General features: G+C 52.2%; 1 protein-coding gene across 1 annotated transcript in view; it reads right to left on the bottom strand.

Moving 5' to 3' along the window:
- The window catches only part of LOC139248303 (integrin alpha-X-like), a 156,077-nt gene that overhangs the window by 49,953 nt on the left and 87,120 nt on the right, over positions 1–19,004 (bottom strand). Inside the window, exons 18-19 of the mRNA XM_070872084.1 lie at positions 13,507–13,632; positions 12,267–12,340 (exon numbers count right to left, since the gene is read on the bottom strand). Of these exons, the coding sequence (XP_070728185.1) occupies positions 12,267–12,340; positions 13,507–13,632 (200 nt within the window). The remainder of the gene's footprint in view (positions 1–12,266; positions 12,341–13,506; positions 13,633–19,004) is intronic.

Here is a 19,004-nt window from a genome sequence, read left to right on the forward strand (position 1 = left end):
CACGTCACCCCATGAGCTCCCGAGACAGTGCTACTCACTGAGACACGGCTGACACATAGAATCATGGGGCCCAAGTTTCGAGCCGCGCCTAGAACGGCGCAATCCCGACCTGGACGCCCGTTTTTCGCGCCACAAAGTGCGCCTAAAAAAACCCTCCAGATTCTCCAGCTCCCTCCAGGTCCTCTGGCCCTCGGCGGAGCGCATCAGGAGCTGTAGGGGGCGGAGCCAGGTCCCTGCGCTGAAAACAGTGCCGGGACCTCTGCACATGCGCGCTACAGTGGGCACGCATGTGCAGTAGCTCCAGGCGCCGAACTGTGTGGGAGGGGCCCGAAGCACGCAGCCCCTAGCCCTGGCCCAATGCCTCACTGGGGCTGCGTGAATAAGGCTCCTCCCACGGCCAGCTTCTGCTTCCTCCCAATCCGACTCGACTCCCACTCCCTCCCCCCGCCTCCGGACCCGACCCAACTCCCGCTCCCCCGCCCCTGGACCGGACCCGATCCGACTCCCGCTCTCCCCCCGCCCGGGACCCGACACCGACACCGACCAGACTCCCGCTCCCCCCCACCCCCTGCCCCCCGCCCCTGGACCGGACCCGATCCGACTCCCGCTCCCCCCCTCCGCCCCTGGACCGGACCGGACCCGACTTCTGCTCCCTCCCCGCCCCCCCGCCCCTGGACCGGATCCGACTCCCGCTCTCCCCCCGCCCCGGACCCGACACCGACCCGACACCCGCTCCCCTCCCCACCCCCCGCCTCTGGACCGGACCCGACCCGACTCCCGCCCCCCGCCCCTGGACCGGACCCGACCCGACTCCCGCTCTCCCCCCGTCCGGGACCCGACACCGACACCGACCCGACTCCCGCTCCCCCCCCGCCCCCATCCCCTGGACCGGACCGGACCCGACACCGACCCGACTCCCGCCCCCCCACCGCCCCCATCCCCTGGACCGGACCGGACCCGACACCGACCCGACTCCCGCCCCCCCACCGCCCCCATCCCCTGGACCGGACCGGACCCGACACCGACCCGACTCCCGCTCCCCCCCCCGTCCCCATCCCCTGGACCGGACCGGACCCAACACCGACCCGACTCCCGCCCCCCCCACCGCCCCCATCCCCTGGACCGGACCCGACACCGACCCGACTCCCGCTCCCCCCCCCCGCCCCCATCCCCTGGACCGGACTGGACCCGACACCGACCCGACTCCCGCTCCCCCCCCGTCCCCATCCCTTGGACCGGACCGGTCCCGACACCGACCCGACTCCCGCTCCCCCCCCCCCGCCCCCATCCCCTGGACCGGACCGGACCCGACACCGACCCGACTCCCGCTCCCCCCCCCGCCCCCATCCCCTGGACCGGACCCGACACCGACCCGACTCCCGCTCCCCCCCCCCCCGCCCCTGGACCGGACCCGACCCGACTCCCGCTCCCCCCCCCCGCCCCTGGACCGGACCCGACCCGACTCCCGCTCCCCCCCCAGCCCCCATCCCCTGGACCGGACCGGACCCGACACCGACCCGACTCCCGCCCCCCCACCGCCCCCATCCCCTGGACCGGACCGGACCCGACACCGACCCGACTCCCGCTCCGCCCTGCCCCCGCCTCCGGACTGGATCCGACCTGACCTCCCTCCCCCCGACCCGAACCGAACGGACCTCCCTCCCACCACCCCCCCGACCCGCGCTCCCCCCGGTCCGACCCAACGCCACCTACCTGTAAATCTGGTGCTGGGGACGGGCCCTGCCCGTAGTCTCGGGCCCGGCCCATTCAGCCTCCCTCCCCCTTCTCCTTTCCCCCCCCACCCCTAATCTCCTTCCCCCCCCTCCAAATCTCCTTTTCCCCCACCCATCTCCATCCCCCCCATCTCCTTTCCACCCATTCTCCTCCTTCTCCCCCCATCCCCCCTTCTGCCCATCCCTCCCCCTTCCCTCCCTCTGCTCCCCCCTCTCTCCCTCTACCCCCCTCCTCCCCCTCCCCTCGCTGTCAGAAACACAGACACTGACAGATAGAGAATGAGAGACACACAGACAGACAGAGAGATAGAGATACTGACAGAGACACACTGAGGGGGGGGGGGAATCCCAGCACGCTGTTGGAGGGCTCCCGGTGCTGCAGTCAGTAAGTAGAAAATGTTTTATTTATTGATTTAAAAAAAAAATTATTTCTTATTAATTTTTTTGATTGATTTATTGGTTGACCTATTGATGTATTTATCATTTATTATTGATGATGGGTCTTTATTTGTAAAACTGAAGTGTTTAATGTTTGTAAACTTCCCTTTAAACCCCCCCTCCCCCCATTCCCAATGCCTGATTTGTAACCTACGCCTGATTTTCTAAAGTGTAGACAAGGTTTTTTTGAGCGTACAAAAATCTTCACTTACTCCATTCTAAGTTAGTTTGGAGTAAGTTTTCACTGACGAAACTTTGAAATCAGGTGTAAGCCGACTTGAGACGACTTGCAGGGTCTTGCAAATTTGTGCCTGCGTTGGAAGACATGCTGCGTGACATGATCGGGGTCAACCACGAGGTGATCATAGGCAGTCCTTCGAAGTGAGGATGACTTGCTGCCACACCAAAAAGGGATGAGTTCACAGGTGTTTCAATGAAGGACCTAATATCGTGAAGGGTGGAAGATGCCTGTGCGTGCATTTTTTTTAACGTGTGGTGGCTGTTGCACACCAGCCACCACATGGGCTTGACAGAGCTAGGTCTTGGTCCAGCAGCAAGGATTACCCAAGACTAACTGGAGACCTGCTTTGTTGCACAGACCGAGTGCGCACACATTTTGCAGTGTGGGCTGGTCCGTGCTGCCCCTGGGCCCTCGTCTCTTCTGGGCCCCAGACTGACACCTCCCCTGGGCCCCAGTCACTTCCCTCTACGGACTCTTGCCGCTCCTTCGCCCCACCTGCTGTGCCTGCCCGCACTACAGTCAGCGACCTGGCTCTGTAGCCGTCGCCCACCTGCAGCAGCACGCGCTGCTCCCTGCAGCGGTATGCCACCGCACGCTGCTCCCTCCAAAGGCCCCGGCCTTCTAATGGTCTTACAGGCCAGGACTGTTATATATGTATACTTGCAGAGGGCTCATCCCCTGGAGTCCCAAGGGATCCTATAATCCCTTGGGAGCACAGGTATTGAAGGAGGCCTCACAGATTGGAGAGGCACACTGGAGACCTGCAATAAAAAACAAAGGTCACACTTTACTTTGAGCTCACAGTGTTCAGTCTGACTCTTTCTCCATACATAACTGGCGACGAGATACAGACAGCGAACCCAAAGATGCAGAGAACAGTGGGCATTCTGGAGAAATTCATGGAGGGAGAAGATTGGGAAACTTTTGTGGAGCGACTCGACCAATACTTCGTGGCCAACGAGCTAGATGGGGAAGAGAGCGCTGCCAAACGAAGGACGATCCTCCTCACCGTCTGTGGGGCACCAACGTATGGCCTCATGAAGAATCTGCTCACTCCAGCGAAACCCATGGAGAACTCGTACGACGATTTGTGCACACTGGTCCGAGAGCATTTGAACCCGAAGGAAAGCGTTCTGATGGCGAGGTACCGGTTCTACACCTACAAAAGGTCTGAAGGTCAGGAAGTGGTGAGTTATGTCGCCGAGCTAAGATATCTTGCAGGACATTGCGAATTTGAAGGACATTTGGAGCACATGCTCAGAGACTTTTTCCACAAAAGTTTCCCAATCTTCTCCCTCCATGAATTTCTCCAGAATGCCCACTGTTCTCTGCATCTTTGGATTCGCTGTCTGGCCATGAAACCATACTTCGCAAACTTTTGACTGTAGAGACCCCAACTTTGAGCAAGGCCATAGCGATTGCACAGGCGTTCATTGCCACCAGTGACAATACGAAACAAATCTCTCAGCACACAAGTGCTGCTGCAAGTACTGTGAACAAAGTGATGTTTTTGAATTGTAACGTACAGGGAAGGTCACACATACCTGCAGCTACACGTCCGCAGATGTCTCAGAGTCCACCATCAAGGGTGATGAATACAAGACCATTAACACATTGCCGGCGCTGCGGGGGTGATCATCGTTTCCATTCATGCCGATTCAAAGGGTACGTTTGCAAGAGCTGTGGAACAATGGGACACTTCCAACGAGTGTGCAGGCGAGCTGCAAAGCCTGGTAAACCTGCAAACCACCATGTTGCAGAGGAGAACAGATCCACGGGGGATCACGACGAACCAGAGCCTCGGATCGAGGAGGCAGAGGTACATGGGGTGCACACATTCACCACGAATTGTCCCCCAATAATGCTGAATGTTGAACTAAATGGACTCCCGGTGTCAATGGAGCTGGACACGGACATGAGCCAGTCCATCATGGGCAAAAAGACTTTCGAAAGGTTGTGGTGCAACAAGGTCTCAAGGCCAGTCTTAACTCCAGTTCGCACGAAACTAAGAACTTACACGAAAGAACTGATTCCTGTAATCGGCAGTGTTACCGTAAAGGTCTCCTACAATGGAGCGGTGCACAAGCTACCACTCTGGGTGGTACCGGGCGATGGTCCCACACTGCTCGGCAGGAGCTGACCGGGAAAGATACGCTGGAACTGGACGACGTCCGAGCGCTATCGCCCACTGATAACACTTCGTGTGCTCAGGTCTTAAATAAATTTGCTTCGCTGTTCGAACCAGACATTGGAAATTCCAAGGAGCAAAAGTGCAGATCCACCTAATTCCGGGGGTGCGGCCCATCGATCACAAGACGAGGGCAGTACCGTACATGATGAGAGAAAGGGTAGAGATCGAGCTAGACCGGCTGCAAAGAGAGGGCATCATTTCCCCGATCAAGTGCAAACGAGTGGGCCAGTCCTATTGTCCCAGTCCTCAAGGGAGACAGCACCATCAGAATCTGTGGCGATTACAAAGTAACTATCAATCGTTGCTCCCTGCAGGACCAATACCCACTACCAAAGGCCGACGACCTCTTTGCAACGCTGGCGGGAGGAAAGACATTCACGAAGCTGGATCTGACTTCAGCCTACTTGACGCAGGAACTAGAGGAATCATCGAAGGCCCTCACCTGCATCAACACGCACAAAGGTCTTTTTGTTTATAACAGATGCCCATTTGGAATCTGATCGGCAACGGCGATATTCCAGAGAAACATGGAATGCTTACTGAAGTCAGTCCCGCATACCGTGGTCTTCCAGGACGACATCTTGTTCACAGGTCGGAACACAATCGAGCATCTGCAGAACCTGGAGGAGGTTCTTAGTCGACTCAACAACATGGGGCTCAGGTTAAAATGCTCGAAGGGAGTTTGCCTGGCGCCTGAAGTGGAGTTCCTGGAAAGGAAGATTGCGGCGGACGGCATCAGGCCCACCAACGTGAAGACAGAGGCAATCGAGAACGCACTGAGGCCACAGAACGTGACGGAACTGCGGTCGTTTCTGGGACTCCTAAACTACTTTGGTAACTTCTTACCGGGTCTCAGCACACTGTTAGAACCACTGCATGTCTTACTACGAAAAGGGGGCGAATGGGTTTGGGGCAAAAGCCAAGAAAATGCCTTTGTAAAAGCGAGAAAATTGCTATGCTCAAACAAATTGCTTGTGTTGTATGATCCATGTAAGCGTTTGGTACGAGCATGTGATGCGTCATCATATGGCGTCGGGTGTGTATTGCAACAAGCTAATGATTTCGGGAAACTGCAACCGGTTGCTTATGCATCCAGGAGTCTGTCTAAGGCCGAGAGAGCCTACAGCTTGATTGAGAAAGAAGTGTTAGCGTGTGTCTATGGGGTAAAGAAAATGCATCAATACCTGTTTGGGCTAAAATTCAAATTGGAAACTGACCATAAGCCACTTATATCCCTGTTCTCTGAGAGTAAAGGGATAAATACCAACGCATCGGCCCGCATCCAAAGATGGGCGCTCACGTTGTCTGCACACAACTCGTCATCCACCACAGGCCAGGTACAGAAAACTGCACCGATGCGCTCAGTAGGCTGCCATTGCCCACCACGGGGGTGGAAATGGTGCAGCCCGCAGATCTAGCCATGGTTATGAAAGCATTTGAGAGTGAACAATCACCCGTCACTGCTCGGCAGTTCATAACCTGGACAAGCCAGGACCCCTTATTATCTCTAGTCAAAAGCTGTGAGCTTCACGGGAGCTGGTCCAGTGTCCCAGTGGAAATGCAGGAAGAGATAAAGCCGTTCCAGGGGTGCAAAGATGAAATGTCTATACAAGCAGACTGCCTTCTGTGATGCAATTGAGTAGTGGTCCCCAAGAAGGGCAGAGACACCTTCATCAATGACCTCCACGCAGGCATCGTAATGATGAAAGTGATAGCCAGATCCCACATGTGGTGGCCCGGGGTATCGATGTGGACTTAAGAGTCCTGCGTTCACAGATGTAATACATGTTTACAGTTAAGCAATGTACCCAGGGAGGCGCCGCTAAGTTTATGGTCTTGGCCCTCCAAACCGTGGTCTAGGGTACGCGTCGATTATGCAGGCCCCGTTCTTGGGTAAAATGTTCCTTGTAGTTGTAGACGCGTACTCCAAATGGATTGAATGCGAGATAATGTCGGCTAGCACGTCCGCTGCCACTACTGAAAGCCTGTGGGCCATGTTTGCCACACACGGCCTACCCAATGTCATGGTGAGCGACAACGGGCCATGTTTTACCAATGCTGAGTTCAAAGAATTCATGACCCGTAACGGGATCAAACATGTCACATCTACCCCGTCCAATGATCAGGCAGAGAGAGCAGTGAAAACCATCAAGCAAGGCTTGAAGAGGGTAACTGAAGGCTCACTGCAGACTCGCCTATCCCGAGTCCTGCTTAGCTGCCGCACGAGACCCCACTCGCTCACTGAGATCCCACCTGCTGAACTGCTCATGAAAAGAGCACTTAAAACAAGGCTCTCGTTAATTCACCCTGATCTACATTAACAGATAGAGAGCAGGCGGTTTCAACAAAGTGCATACCATGATAGCACAAATGCGTCACGTGAGGTTGAAATCAATGATCCTGTATTTGTATTAAATTATGGACAAGGTCCCAAGTGGCTTCCCGGCATTGTCGTGGCCAAAGAGGCGAGCAGGGTGTTTCGGGTCAAACTTTCAAATGGACTCATTCACCGGAAACACTTGGACCAAATCAAACTCAGATTCACGGACTATCCTGAGCAACCTTTGATCCCCCAACATACACACCAGTGGCAACCGGCACCACGGTTGACCACGAAGCAGAAGCCATCATCCACAGCAGCCCAGCAGGCCCAACACACCAGGCAGTCCAGCAAGGCCCCAACACACCAGGCAGCCAGCAAGGCCAGCTGCACAGCAGCCCAGCGAGGGCCCAACAAATGATTCTACAACACCAGCTTTCACACCGAAACAATCAACGAGGGCAAGAAGGGCCCGAGACCGACTCACATTGTAAATAGTTACACTATTGACTTTGGGCGGTGGGGGGGTTGGAGGGCGGGGGGGGGAGTGTTGCTATATATGTATACTTGTATTTACTCTGTACAGCCACCATACCCAACAGGGACCACGCCGATTTCTGGGCCGGGCCAGGCCTCCCTCCTACTGCTACTGGCTGCGGAGATGCCGGACCTCAGCTCGGTCATCACTATTGCCCAGGCATGCATGTCCACGCAGAAAAACACGAAGCAGATGTTGCGACAAAACAGTAACTCCACGGCAAGTACTGTATACAAAATTGTATCGACGGCCGGCAGAGCTGCACAAGGCAGGGCCTACTCGACTGCATCTGCAAGACTGGGAGCCACTCAAAGTTTGCCATCGAGGGCCTACTCGACTGCATCTGCAAGACTGGGAGCCACTCAAAGTTTGCCATCGAGGGCCTACTCGACTGCGTATGCGAGAACAGGAGCCGCTCAAAGCCCGCCATCGGGCGCAAATCCGAGCAATCACCAACCCCATCAGTGCCGCTTCAGGCAGTATGTATGCAGAGGGTGTGCGAAGACGGGGCATCTTCAGCGGACGTGTCCACAGCAGAGCAAGCGAGCTGCAACACACCATGTGGATGATGATCAATCCAGTGTGGATCTGGCGATGCAGCCCAAGGCATTTGAGAGCTCCGAGGAGGAAGTGTATAGCGTACGTGCATTCCGAACAAAGAGCCAACCGATAGTGATGGAGGTAAAATTAAACGGCGTGCCGGTATCCATGGAATTAGACATGGGTGAGAGTCAATCGATAAAGAGGACTTTCGAAAAGCTGTGGGAGACCAAGGCAGAGAGCCCCAAGCTGAGTCCGATAAATGCGAAGTTTCGTACCTACACCAAAGAACTCATACCAGTGATCGGTAGTGCAGCAGTAGGAGTGTCGTACGAGGGAGCAGTTCATGATCTACTGTTATGGATTATCCCGGGCAACGGCCCATCGTTATTCGGCAGCAGTTGGCTCGAGAAAATAAAATGGAAATGGTACGATATCAAAGCTTTGTCATCAGCCGATAATGATTTGTATGCTCAAGTGCTGAGCAAATGTCCCTCACAGTTGGAACCGGGAATTGGCAGCTTCAAGGGAACCAAGGTGCAGATTCACCTCAGCCCAGAAGCAAGTCCCATCCATCACAAAGCAGGGCGGTCCCGCACATGATGAGTAAAAAGGTCGAGCTCGAGTTGGACAGGCTACAACGTGAGGAGGAGGTCATCTCACCGGTCGAATTTAATGAATGGGCCAGTCCCATTGTTCCGGTGTTAAAGAGCAACGGCACGGTCAAGATTTGTGGAGACTACAAGGTCACGATCAACCAAGTTTCAAAACAAGATCAGTACCCGCTACCGAAAGCTGATGACCTGTTTGCAACACTAGCCGGGGGAAAATCGTTCACAAAACTGGATCTAACATCAGCCTACACGACACAGGAACTGGTTGAATCATCAAAGAAACTTACATGCATCAACACGCACAAAGGACTGTTTATTTACAGGTGCCCTTTTGGCATTCCTTCGGTGGCAGCCATATTCCAGAGAAACATGGAGAGCTTACTGAAATCCGCCCCAGGACTGTGGTATTCCAAGATGACATCCTAGTCACTGGTTGTGACACCGCCGAGCACCTGCACAATCTGGAAGAGGTTCTGTGTCTGGACAAAGTGGGACTCAGACTGAAACATTCGAAGTGCATTTTCATGGCACCAGAGGTTGAACTCCTTGGACGAAAGATTGCTGCAGACGGAATCAGGCCGACAGATGCAAAAACAGGGGCCATCAAAAATGCGCCCAGGTCCCAGAATGTGACAGAGCTGCGTTCGTTCCTGGGTCTTCTCAACTACTTCGGTAAATTCTTACCCAAATTGAGCACAGTGTTAGAGCCTTTGCACAAGCTGCTCAGGAAAGGAGCCGACTGGGGGTGGGGTGAACTTCAAGACAGAGCCGTTGAGAAGGCTAGAAATCTGTTGTGTTCCCACAAGTTACTGGTACTATATGACCCATGCAAGCGTCTAGTTTTGACCTTTGATGCATCATCCTATGGGATCGGCTGCGTACTGCAGCAAGCCAATGAGTCAGGCAAACTACAACCAGTTGCATACACATCTCGAAGCCTGTCCAAGGTGGAAAGAACCTACGGCATGGTAGAGAAAGAGGCTTTAGCATGTGTTTATGGGGTAAAAAAAATGCTCAAGTACCTGTTTGGGCTTCACTTCGAGCTGGAAACCGATCACAAGCCGCTTATATCATTGTTCTCGGAACACAAAGGTATCAATATCAACGCGTCATCTCGCATCCAGAGGTGGGCGCTGACATTATCTGCCCATGATTATGTCATTTGCCATAGACCAGACACTGACAACTGCGTTGAGCCGGTTACCGTTGCCCACACCGGAGGTGGAAACGCCAATGCCCGCAGAGCTACTCATGGTCATGGATGCTTTTGAGAGTGAAGGGTCATCTATTACTGCTCAACAAGTTAAGACCTGGACCAACCAGGATCCGACCCTTTCGGTTGTAAAACGTAGTTTTCTTAACGGAGACTGGTCGACCATCCCCAAGGAAATGGGTGATGAAACCAAACCGTACAGCTGTCGCAAAGATGTGCTTTCCATCCAGTCCGACTGTTTACTGTGGGATAATCATGTTGTAATGCCCAAGAAAGGTCCAGCCATCAGAAGAACCCACTGTGGTCAACGCCCAGCCCCAAGTCGTGAGAGACACGGAAAGCACTGGGATTGTACTGAGACGGTCAACCAGGGAGTGAAGGGCTTCGGACTGTCTGAACTTGTAATATGGAATTGTGCCAAGAATTGGGGGGGGGAGGGGAAATGATGTAATGTATGTACCTAAGGTCTGCCCACCACCAGAGGGCACTACCGTCGGAGGCCCTAGGGTCATTGGTTCACTCGTGCTGGGTCCGGTATATAAGCTGAACTTCACCTTTGTATCTTCACTTCTGGAAGCCATTAAAGACTGACCAGGTTACACCTGGTCACTGGCTCACAGTCCAAAGTTCATTGCATCATTTCATACACCATATCTACTCCATCTAGACCACCTCATGATTTTGAATACCTCGATCAAATTTCCTCTCAACCTTCCCTGCTCTGAGGAGAACAATCCCAGCTTCTCCAGTCTCCCCACGTAACTGAAGTCCCTTGGAAGAACATAAGAAATAGGAGCAGGAGTAGGCCATTTGGCCCCTCGAGCCTGCTCTACAATTCAATCAGATCATGGCTTCTCTATCTCAACTCCACTTGCCTGCAGTATCCTCAGATCCCTTGATTCCCCTAGAGCCTCAGCCTTGAATGTATTCAACGACTGAGCCTCCACAGCCCTCTGGGGCAGACAATTTCAAAGATTCACCTCCCTCTGAGTGAAGAAATTTCTCCTCAGCTCAGTCCTAAATGGCCGACCCCTTATTCTGAGACTGTGACCCCTGGTTCTAGACTCCCCAGCCCGGGGGAAACATTTTCCCTGCATCTACCCTGTCAAACCCTGTAAGAATTTTGTATGTTTCAATGAGATCACCTCTCATTCTTCTAAACTCCTCAGAATATAACCCTAATCTACTCAATCTCTTCTCATAGGACAATCCCCCCATCTCAGGAATCAGTCTGCTGAACCTTCGTTACACTCCCTCTATGGCAAGTATATCCTTCCTTAGGGAAGGAGACCAGAACTGTACACAATACTCCAGGTGTGGTCTCACCAGGGCCCTATGTAATTGCAGGAAGACGCCTTTACTCTTGTACTCAAATCCTCCTGTAATAAAGGCCAACATACCATTTGTTTTCTTAATTGCTTGCTGTCCCTGCGTGTTAACTTTCAGTGATTGGTGTACAAGGACACCCAGGTCCCTCTGAACACCAACATTTCCCAATCTCTCACCATTTAAAAATACTCTGCTTTTCTATTTCATCCCTGGAACCATTCTCGTAAATCTTTTCTGCACCCTCTCTAAGGCCTTCACCTCTTTCCTAAAGTGTGGTGCCCAGAATTGGACGCAACACTCAAGCTGAGGCCGAACCAGTGTCTTATACAGGTTCGTCATAAATCCCTTGCTTTTGTACTCTGTGCCTCTAGTTATGGTACATTGGCGTAAGAGCAAACTTGCGAACTTCACGACACACACAAGGGACCAATTGCTGAGGCCCCAAACCATGATTTTAAAAGGGTTTAGCGATAACGCCAGTGATCAGGAGGATGGGAGTTTGGAAGATTGGGGGGTTGGGGAGGGGGGAGGGTGGAGGGAGAGAGAGGAGAGGGGAGGGGAAAGGAAAAGAGAAGGGTGGAGGGGGAAGAGAGAAGAGGGGAGGGTGGAGGGGGACAAGGGGTGGAGGCGGAAGGGGGTGGAGGGGGCGAGGGGAGGATGGAGAAGGAAGGGGTGAGGGGTAAGGGGGAGAGGGGAGGGGGAGGGGGAGGGGGAGAGTGGAGGTGAAGAGGTTGATTGAAGGGGGAGGATGGCGGGGAGAGGGTTGAGGGTGAGAGTGGAGGAGGGAGGGAAGGGTGATGGTGGGAGGGGAGGGGAGGGTGATGGGGGGAGGGGAGGGGAGGGTGATGGGGGGAGGGGAGGGGAGGGTGATGGGGGGAGGGGAGGATGATGGGGGGAGGGGAGAGTGATGGGGGAGAGGAGGGTGATGGGGAGAAGGTTGAGGGGGGAGTGGAGGGGTGGAGGAGTAGAGGGTGGAGGAGTGGATGGGAGGGTGATGGGGGAGGGGAGGATGATGGGGGGAGGGGAGAGTGATGGGGGAGGGGAGGGTGATGGGGAGAGGGTTGAGGGGGGGAGTGGAGGGGAAGGGAAGGGGGAGGCTGGGTCCTTACCCCACGAAGTTGAAGCCAATGCTCAGGTGGTCGGTGCAGATATTGTCAGTGCCGCACTCCTGCTCGAACGGGAGCTGAGGAGATAGAATGGGGGGCAAAGGTCGTCAGTCGTCGCGAGGTATTCTCCCCTCACCCCCAAACCCGCCAATCCCACCCGCGCACCACATTCCCTCTCCTCCCCCACACACTCACACCTCCCCCACCCACTCACCCCTCCCTCCACGGCCCAACCGTTAGACCACCCACTTCCTTCCCCAGACATGGAGAGAGAGAGGGAGAGAGAGAGAGAGAGAGAGACAGAGCTAAAGAGAGAGAGAGAGGGAGACAGACAGAGAGAAAAAGAAAGAGAAAGACAGAGAGGCAGAGAGACTGAAGGAGAGAGAGACAGAGAGAGAGTCAGAGAGAGAGACAGGGAGCGAGAGAGAGTCAGAGCGAAAGAGACAGAGGAGAGAGAGAGACGGAGAGAGAGACAGAGAGATAGAGAGAGACAGAGCAAGACAGAAGAAGAGACATAGAATGAGAGAGACAGAGCGAAAGAAAGAGACAGAGCAAAAGAGAGAGAGAGAGAGACAGAACAAAAGGAGGCAGTTCAGAGGTTCACTAGGTTGATTCTGGAGATGAGGGGGTTGATTTATGAGGAAAGGTTGAGTAGGTTGGGCCTCTACTCATTGGAATTCGAAATGTATAAGATTATGAGGGGGCTTGACAAGTAGATGCAGAGAGGATGTTTCCACTGATAGGGGAGACTAGAACTAGGGGGCATAATCTTAAAATAAGGTGCCGCCCATTTAAAACTGAGATGAGGAGAAATCTCTTCTCTCAGAGGGTTGTAAATCTGTGGAATTCGCTGTGGAAGCTGGGTCACTGAATATACTTAAGACAGAGATAGACAGTTTCTTAACCAATAAGGGAATAAGGGGTTATGGGGAGCGGGCAGGGAAGTGGACCTGAGTCCATGATCAGATCAGCCATGATCGTATTAAATGGCAGAGCAGGCTCGAGGGGCCGTATGGCCTACTCCTGCTCCTATTCTTATGTTCTTATAAGAGGAAGAGAGAGACAGAGAGAAAGAGACTCAGAGAAAAAGAGAGCGAGACACAGAGAGAGACAGAAACAGAGAGAGAGAGAGAGAGACAGACAGACAGAGAGAGAGAGAGAGAGAGAGGGAAGAAGCTGTGAAGATATAATAACCAGCCGCCCCTGGTCTGTAACGCTCTCCCGGGAGAATACCCACACTCACCTTCCCAGTGTATATTCCACTGTTGCCTTGTTTTAGGATGGGGGGCGGGTTGTTCCCAGCCTGCTGGCCCACCCCGGAGAACGTTACCTGCAGCAGGATGGGATTATAATAATCCCGGATACAGACCTGCGGGATGAGAGGGAGAGGGACAGAAATCAGCCCGTGGGGGGAGAGATAGAAAGAATAAACGAAAGACTGGCATTTATATAGCGCCTTTCACAACCACCGGACGTCCCAAAATGCTTCACAGCCAATGAAGTACATTTTGGAGTGTAGTCACTGTTGTAAGTTGGGAAACATGGCAGCCGATTTGCGCACAGCAAGCTCCCACAAACAGCAATGTGATGATAACCAGATCATCTGATTTAGTGACGTTGATTGAGGGATAAATATTGGCCCCAGGACACCGGGGAGATCTCCCCTGCTATTCTTCGAAATATTGGCCACGGGATCTTTTACGTCCATCTGAGACTGCAGACGGGGACACGGATTAATGTCTCATTAATGTCTCTGGCCCTCCCCTCCCCAGCCCCCCTCCCTCCCTCCTCTCCTCTCCTCCCCTCCACTCTCCCCTCCCCTCTCTTCCCCTCCCCTCGCCCCTCCCCTCTCCTCCACTCTCCCCTCCCCTTTTTCTCCTCCGCTCCTCTCCCCTCTCTTTTCCCTCGCCTCCCCTCCTCTCTTCTTCCCTCCCCTACCCTCTCTCTCCTCTCCTCACCTCTCCTTCCCTCCCCTCCCTTTCCCTCTCCTCTCCACCCCTCCTCTCATCTCTACCCTGCCTCCCCTCCCCTCCCCTCTCGTCCCCCTTCCTCCTTCTCCCCCCACACCCTCTCCCCTCTCCTCCCCTTTTTTGTAAAGCTGCAGCATAACCTCTACCCCCTTGTACTCGAGTTCAATATAAAGGCCAGCATCCCATTAGCCTTTTTGAATATTCTCTGTACTAGTCCATGATTTTAATGATCTACGTACCTGAAGCTCCAAATCTCTTTGGACCTCTATTGCTTCTCGACTTTCACCATTTAGTAAGTGAGAACTCCCCTTTGCTCGACTTCCAATACACCTCTATCGGGTCACCCCTTAGTCTCCTCTCTTCCAGTGGGAAGAGATCTGTGAAATATTTGACCCTGAAATGAGCTGTCGACCACATAGCCACGGCATCACTAAGACCACCTATTTCCACCTCCGTAACATCGCCCGACTCTGCCCCTGCCTCAGTTCATTCGCTGCTGAAGCCCTCATCCATGCCTTTGAGGGAGTGCAGCAAAGGTTCACCAAACTGATTCCTGGGATGACAGGACTGTCAAATGAGGAGAGATTGGGTCGACTAGGCCTGTATTCACTGGAGTTTAGAAGAATGAAGGGGATCTAAATAAAATTCTGACGGGGTTGGACAGACTGGATGCGAAGTCTAGAACAAGGGGTCACAGTCTCAGGATACGGGGTAGGAAATTTAGGACCGAGATGAGGAGAAATGTTTTCACTCAGAGGGTGGTGAACCTGTGGAATTCTCTACCACAGAAGGCTGTGGAGGCCAAGTCACTGAATATATTTAAGAGGGAGATAGAGTTCTAGACACAAAAGGCATCAAGGGGTATGGGGAAAAAGCAGGAATATGGTATTGAAATAGAAGGTCAGCCATGATCATATTGAATGGCCTACTACTGCTCCTATTTTCTATGTTTCTGTGTTACCTCGAGACTTGACTACTCCAACACACTCCTGGCTGGCCTTCCACATGCTAAGCCTACGTAAACGAGAGGTGATCCAAAACTTCGCTGCCCGTGTCCTAACTCGCACCAAGTCCCGCTCACCCATCACCCCTGTGATCGCTGACCTACATTGGCTCCCGGTTAAAATACGCTTTGATTTCAAAATTCTCCTCCTAGTTTACAAATCCCTCCATGGCGTCGCCCCTCCCTATCTCTTCAATCTCCTCTAGCCCGACAAACCTCCCTATCTCTGTAATTCCAGCCCGACAAACGCCCCCGAGATGTCTGCACTCCTCTAATTCTGCCCTCTTGAGCATCCCTGATTATAATTGCTCGACCATCGGTGGCTGTGCCTTCTGTTGTCTAGGCCCTAAGCTCTGGAACTCCCTCCCTAAACCTCTCCATCTCTCTACCTCTCTTTCCTCCTTCAAGACGCTCCTTAGTCTCCTCTCTTCGGAGGGAGTCAGGAGCCTCTCGGTCCCTGTGGGTGAGGGTCAGTGAGCACTGAGGGAGACAGGAGCCTCTCGGTTCCTATGGGTGAGGGTCAGTGGGTACTGAGGGAGACAGGAGCCTCTCGGTCCCTGTGGGTGAGTGTCATAAGAAAATAAGAAATAGAAGCACGTGTAGATCACCTGGCCCCTCGGGCCTGCTCCGCCATTCAATAAGATCATGGCTGATCTGATCATTGACTCAGCTCCACTTCCCTGCCCACTCCCCTTAACCTTTTAATCCCTTATCACTCAAAAATCTGTCTATCTCCATCTTAAATACATTCAATGGCTTAGGCTCCACAGCTCTCTGGGGCAGAGAAATCCACACATTTACAACCCTCAGAGAATAAATTCATAGAAACACTGACATGGAAAATAGGTGCAGGAGTCGGCCATTCGGCCCTTCTAGCCTGCACCGCCATTCAATGAGTTCATGGCTGAACATGCAACTTCAGTACCCCATTCCTGCTTTCTCGCCATACCCCTTGATCCCCCTAGTAGTAAGGACCTCATCTAACTCCTTTTTGAATATATTTAGTGAATTGGCCTCAACAACTTTCTGTGGTAGAGAATTCCACAGATTCACCACTCTCTGGGTGAAGAAGTTTCTCCTCATCTCGGTCCTAAATGGCTTACCCCTTATCCTTAGACTGTGACCCCTGGTTCTGGACTTCCCCAACATTGGGAACATTCTTCCTGCATCTAACCTGTCTAAACCCGTCAGAATTTTAAACATTTCTATGAGGTCCCCTCTCATTCTTCTGAACTCCAGTGAATACAAGCCCAGTTGATCCAGTCTTTCTTGATAGGTCAGTCCCACCATCCCGGGAATCAGTCTGGTGAACCTTCGCTGCACTCCCTCAATAGCAAGAATGTCCTTCCCCAAGTTAGGAGACAAAACTGTACACAATACTCCAGGTGTGGTCTCACCAAGGCCCTGTACAACTGTAGTAACACCTCCCTGCCCCTGTACTCAAATCCCCTCGCTATGAAGACCAACATGCCATTTGCTTTCTTAACCGCCTGCTATACCTGCATGCCAACCTTCAATGACTGATGTACCATGACACTCAGGTCTCGTTGCACCTCCCCTTTTCCTCATCTGTCACCATTCAGATAATAGTCTGTCTCTCTGTTTTTACCACCAAAGTGGACAACCTCACATTTATCCACATTATGCTTCATCTGCCATGCATTTGCCCACTCACCTAACCTATCCAAGTCACTCTGCAGCCTCATAGCAACCTCCTCGCAGCTCACACTGCCACCCAACTTAGTGTCATCCGCAAATTTGGAGATACTACATTTAATCCCCTCGTCTAAATCATTAATGTACAGTGTAAACAGCTGGGGCCCCAGCACAGAACCTTGCGATACCCCACTAGTCTCTCTGCCTGCCATTCTGAAAAGTACCCATTTACTCCTACTCTTTGCTTCCTGTCTGACAACCAGTTCTCAATCCATGTCAGCACACTACCCCCAATCCCACGTGCTTTAACTTTGCACATTAATCTCTTGTGTGGGACCTTGTCGAAAGCCTTCTGAAAGTCCAAATATACCACATCAACTGGTTCTCCCTTGTCCACTCTACTGGAAACATCCTCAAAAAATTCCAGAAGATTTGTCAAGCATGATTTCCCTTTCACAAATCCATGCTGACTTGGACCTATCATGTCACCTCTTTCCAAATGCGCTGCTATGACATCCTTAATAATTGATTCCATCATTTTACCCACTTCTGAGGTCAGGCTATAATTCCCTGTTTTCTCTCTCCCTCCTTTTTTAAAAAGTGGGGTTACATTGGCTACCCTCCACTTGATAGGAACTGATCCAGAGTCAATGGAATGTTGGAAAATGACTGTCAATGCATCCGCTATTTCCAAGGCCACCTCCTTAAGTACTCTGGGATGCAGTCCATCAGGCCCTGGGGATTTATCGGCCTTCAATCCCATCAATTTCCCCAACACAATTTCCCGACTAATAAAGATTTCCCTCAGTTCCTCCTCCTTACTAGACCCTCTGATCCCTTTCATATCCGGAAGGTTGTTTGTGTCCTCCTTAGTGAATACTGAACCAAAGTACTTGTTCAATTGGTTTGCCATTTCTTTGTTCCCCGTTATGACTTCCCTGATTCTGACTGCAGGGGACCTACGTTTGTCTTTACTAACCTTTATCTCTTTACATATCTATAGAAACTTTTGCAATCCGTCTTAATGTTCCATGCAAGCTTCTTCTCGTACTCCATTTTCCCTGCCCTAATCAAACCCTTTGTCCTCCTCTGCTGAGTTCTAAATTTCTCCCAGTCCCCGGGTTCACTGCTATTTCTGCCCAATTTGTATGCCACTTCCTTGGCTTTAATACTATCCCTGATTTCCCTTGATAGCCACGGTTGAGCCACCTTCCCTTTTTTATTTTTACGCCAGACAGGAATGTACAATTGTTGTAGTTCATCCATGCGGTCTCTAAATGTCTGCCATTGCCCATCCACAGTCAACCCCTTAAATATCATTCGCCAATCTATCCAAGCCAATTCACGCCTCATACCTTCAAAGTTACCCTTCTTTAAGTTCTGGACTCTGGTCTCTGAATTAACTGTTTCATTTTCCATCCTAATGCAGAATTCCACCATATTATGGTCACTCTTCCCCAAGGGGCCTCGCACAACGAGATTGCTAATTAATCCTCTCTCATTACACAACACCCAGTCTAAGATGGCCTCCCCCCTAGTTGGTTCCTCGACATATTGGTCTCGAAAACCATTCCTTATGCACTCCAGGAAATCCTCCTCCACCGTATTGCTTCAAGTTTGGCTAGCCCAATCTATGTGCATATTAAAGTCACCCATTATAACTGCTACACCTTTATTGCATGCACCCCTAATTTCCTGTTTGATGCCCTCCCCAACATCACTACTACTGTTTGGAGGTCTGTACACAACTCCCAGTAACGTTTTTTGCCCTTTGGTGTTCTGCAGCTCTACCCATATAGATTCCACATCATCCAAGCTAATGTCTTTCCTAACTATTGCATTAATCTCCTCTTTAACCAGCAATGCTACCCCACATCCTTTTCCTTTTATTCTATCCTTCCTGAATGTTGAATACCCCTGGATGTTGAGTTCCCAGCCCTGATCATCCTGGAGCCACGTCTCCGTAATCCCAATCACATCATATTTGTTAACATCTATTTGCACAGTTAATTCATCCACCTTATTACGGATACTCCTTGCATTAAGACACAAAGCCTTTAGGCTTGTGTTTTTAACACCCTTTGCCCTTTTAGAATTTTGCTGTACAGTGGC

Source organism: Pristiophorus japonicus, unplaced genomic scaffold (genome assembly GCF_044704955.1).
Source record: "Pristiophorus japonicus isolate sPriJap1 unplaced genomic scaffold, sPriJap1.hap1 HAP1_SCAFFOLD_29, whole genome shotgun sequence".
In the NCBI taxonomy this organism is placed as follows: Eukaryota; Metazoa; Chordata; class Chondrichthyes; family Pristiophoridae; genus Pristiophorus; species Pristiophorus japonicus.